The 3158-nt window shown below is 43.9% G+C and overlaps 1 protein-coding gene across 1 annotated transcript; it reads left to right on the forward strand.

Moving 5' to 3' along the window:
• Positions 1-388: 388 nt before the first annotated feature.
• On the forward strand, positions 389-2866 carry LOC115202987 (sulfotransferase family cytosolic 2B member 1). Its single transcript, XM_029767212.1, has 6 exons — positions 389-678; positions 1043-1251; positions 1375-1501; positions 1597-1694; positions 2212-2392; positions 2547-2866. The coding sequence occupies exons 1-6, from the start codon at positions 540-542 to the stop codon at positions 2675-2677; spliced, it is 885 nt and encodes a 294-aa protein (XP_029623072.1). The 5' UTR covers positions 389-539; the 3' UTR covers positions 2678-2866.
• Positions 2867-3158: the final 292 nt, after the last annotated feature.

Here is a 3158-nt window from a genome sequence, read left to right on the forward strand (position 1 = left end):
GGACAGTTGATCTAAGCTCATAAGGCATTTATAAAGTTGTATTCCATAAGCATCAATGAGTGTATATCATTAATTTCTAAGTCCAAAAAATGGATGTAGCAACTAAGGATTCCAGCTTTACGACCCTGACCAACAGGCTCAGAGACAATTTCTATGTACAGGCAGTGCGGATCATTTTAATCAGCCCCAACTTCATCTGTACAAAAGAAAATGAAAAAATCTCTATACAAATGGTAATTCCCATTGCTACAGTACCTACCATACGGTACATTTCCTCCAGGGAAATCCCCTTCCATCCAGACAACATTAAACCATTTCTACAGCTACACCCACTCAGCTTTTCTCCAATGAGTTCCTCTTACAGTTCCTGTTGTATCTTACTGCTTCGCTATTTAAGGTCTGTAGCAAGCCAGATCATCTCATACTTCCTCACAGATTGTCAGTCAGACAAACAGACAGAGACACAGGCACAGGCAGACCAAAAGGTAGACAGGCAGTTAAGTAGACAAGCAGTCAGACAGGCAGGCAGACAGACAGACATGGCCAGGCTGGACGTGACAGAGACCTTCCATCACATCTCATTCCCTGGGCACATTCACACCCAGGACTCCCTGAACTATGCCCTCCACTTCAAGTTCCAGGACAGGGACACTGTCATCGCCACCTACCCCAAATCAGGTAAGGACAGGACAGCTCTGTCACACCTCTGCTCGTTGTCACAACACATTAGACATGCTGCAACACTAGCCAACTATAGTACTTCTCCCTCTTTCACACACTTTGCAGTTGAAGAAAACGGTCAGGGCTTTAATAACTGTATATGTACAGACTACAGTAGGTTATTGTATTGTCACGGTTGGTTTTACTTGTCATTGATTAATTGCTTTCAAGATCCAGTTCTCTCAGACCACCTGTCTTTATGGAAGTAGTGGTTTAGGGAGGGATTCAATGAGGACAGAGGTATTAGGTGTACAGTTCTCTCTTATCTCTATCTCTCTCTCTTTCTTAATTCTTTCTTTCCGTCTATGATCTCTGGTTAAAGGGACTACCTGGATGCAGGAGGTGGTCACTCTTGTGAAAAACAGAGGGGACCCACAACTCTCCAAAACTGTTCCCAACTGGGCCCGAGCCCCCTGGCTGGAACAGTATTACAGTGAAAAGGTGCTGGGGGCCACCCAAGGGCCCCGAATCATCACCACTCACCTGCCCTACAACCTGCTGGCCTCTGCCCTCCAGGGTTCCAAAGCTAAGGTAAGATGTGGTTATGTTGAAGATACTATTCTCAAAGCTGTGAGACATTTCCTATTTTGTAAAGCAACTCTATGGACATAATATATTGATAGTTAGTGACACTATCTCCACCCCGTCTCTCAGGTCATCTATGTCGCCAGAAACCCCAAAGATGTTGTTGTGTCATATTACCACTTCCATAAAATGGCCAAGTTCCTCCCAGAACCCAACTCATTTGATGAGTTTCTGGATGGTTTTCTAGAGGGTACAGGTGAGTGGACACTAATGATTTGTACCTCAAGCAATTCTGGGATTTAATCATCCTGTTAACAGTCAGATCTAATCCAACGTTTACCCTTTTTACAGTGAGTTATGGGTCCTGGTTCGATCATGTGAAAGGCTGGACGAGACAAGCAGAAGTCTTGGCAAATGTTCTTTATATCTCTTATGAGGAGATGTGGCTGGTAGGATAACTCTTGTCTATTACTGTCTGCTATTTGTTGAGGTTGTCATAAATTGCAAACACCCCATTACATTCTCTCTTCCTCGTGGCAGTTGTGTCACCCCTAACCATATTGTAGACATGTCAATTTAAGGGCATCAAAACACAACACTTGTATCACAGCAGTTATATTATACTTTCATGAGCCTCTGAGGTTGTGTTAACTACAGAAATAGGCTATCCTTCAGACATGAAAATATTAGTCATAGATTATAAATAGACCATTGTGAGATGCTATTTTAAGTGACATTATGATTTATTCTTGGAGAACAGGTGCACATAAAATACCACATGAACATTGTTTTAGGAAAAATAATTGCTTGCATTATTAATATTCACTGTATCCAACCTAATGAGCGTTTGATCTCTTAGTATGCCACAAATGTTGTTGATAGACTAGACATGGAGGATCAATTCAGCCTCTTGTGAAAACAACCCTCTTTGTCCGTATCTATAATAAGAGCGTTGACTTTTCTCAGGACCTGCGAGGCTCGATGGAGAAGATCAGCGCTTTCCTGCAGTGCCCCCTAGTGGGCGAGGAGTTAACCAGCTCCCTGAGACACTGCAGCTTCAGCAGCATGAGAGACAACACCATGGTGAACTACACCCTGGTCCCACAGGAGATCATGGACCACAGCAAAGGCAAATTCATGAGGAAAGGTGAGGCTCCCTTGTTCAACAGGAGTACAATCCTGACTAGCGATATGTGTCAGTCGGTGCCAGAAGGATAGAACAGTACCATAGACCTCCCCTGCACTCACTGTGCTGTGGAGAGAGATTGGCCATAACAATGAAGACCTTGTTCTGTTTGCAGGTAAAATCGGTGACTGGAGAAACACTTTCACAGAGGACCAGATTTGTTTTTTCGACACCGTCTACAGCCAGCAGATGCAAGGCTGTCCGCTGACCTTTCTGTGGGAGTGTCCTGAGGAGGAGGAGGAGTAGGAGGACAGGCCTCTGGGGGTCAGGGGAGGGCCCATATCCTCCATGCCGCCGGAGATTGATGGATACGCTTCATACAAGCCCTGGGATTCTCCCACTGATGTTCTCTGTGTTTTTGTGAATGTAAATATAACGTACATAAGCCAATATAGTAAAATAATATAATTAAATCGATATGCTAATATAAACAAATATTGTGTGTGGCCTATTTGTTGTTGTAGTTTGGTTTCTCCACCTCTAAAGCAATCTAAATGTTACAGTTAACTGAATGAGAGTGAGGTATCTCCTGCATCTTGGCTTGTGCTGCAATAGCTAGATGAACAAACCATGTCTCCTCCCTAGCTAGCGCTTTCAGCCTGTCCCTCTCATTAGCCTGCTGATGGGATCCGAGAGGGACACATTTAACTTCCTGACACTGACGCATTAGAAAACCTCCCAGTGCATCAAGCAGAAGGGCTCATATATTAACTCCAGAAAGACTAAC

This window comes from Salmo trutta, chromosome 12, assembly GCF_901001165.1.
Source record: "Salmo trutta chromosome 12, fSalTru1.1, whole genome shotgun sequence".
Taxonomy (NCBI): domain Eukaryota; kingdom Metazoa; phylum Chordata; class Actinopteri; order Salmoniformes; family Salmonidae; genus Salmo; species Salmo trutta.

Excerpts from the sequence above, each read along its gene's own strand:
- LOC115202987 (XM_029767212.1), top strand. The coding sequence starts at position 540 with ATGGCCAGGCTGGACGTGACAGAGACCTTCCATCACATCTCATTCCCT. Across the intron at positions 679-1,042 it reads CGCCACCTACCCCAAATCAG|GGACTACCTGGATGCAGGAG; the intron begins GTAAGGACAGGA and ends CTCTGGTTAAAG. Across the intron at positions 2,393-2,546 it reads AGGCAAATTCATGAGGAAAG|GTAAAATCGGTGACTGGAGA; the intron begins GTGAGGCTCCCT and ends TTCTGTTTGCAG.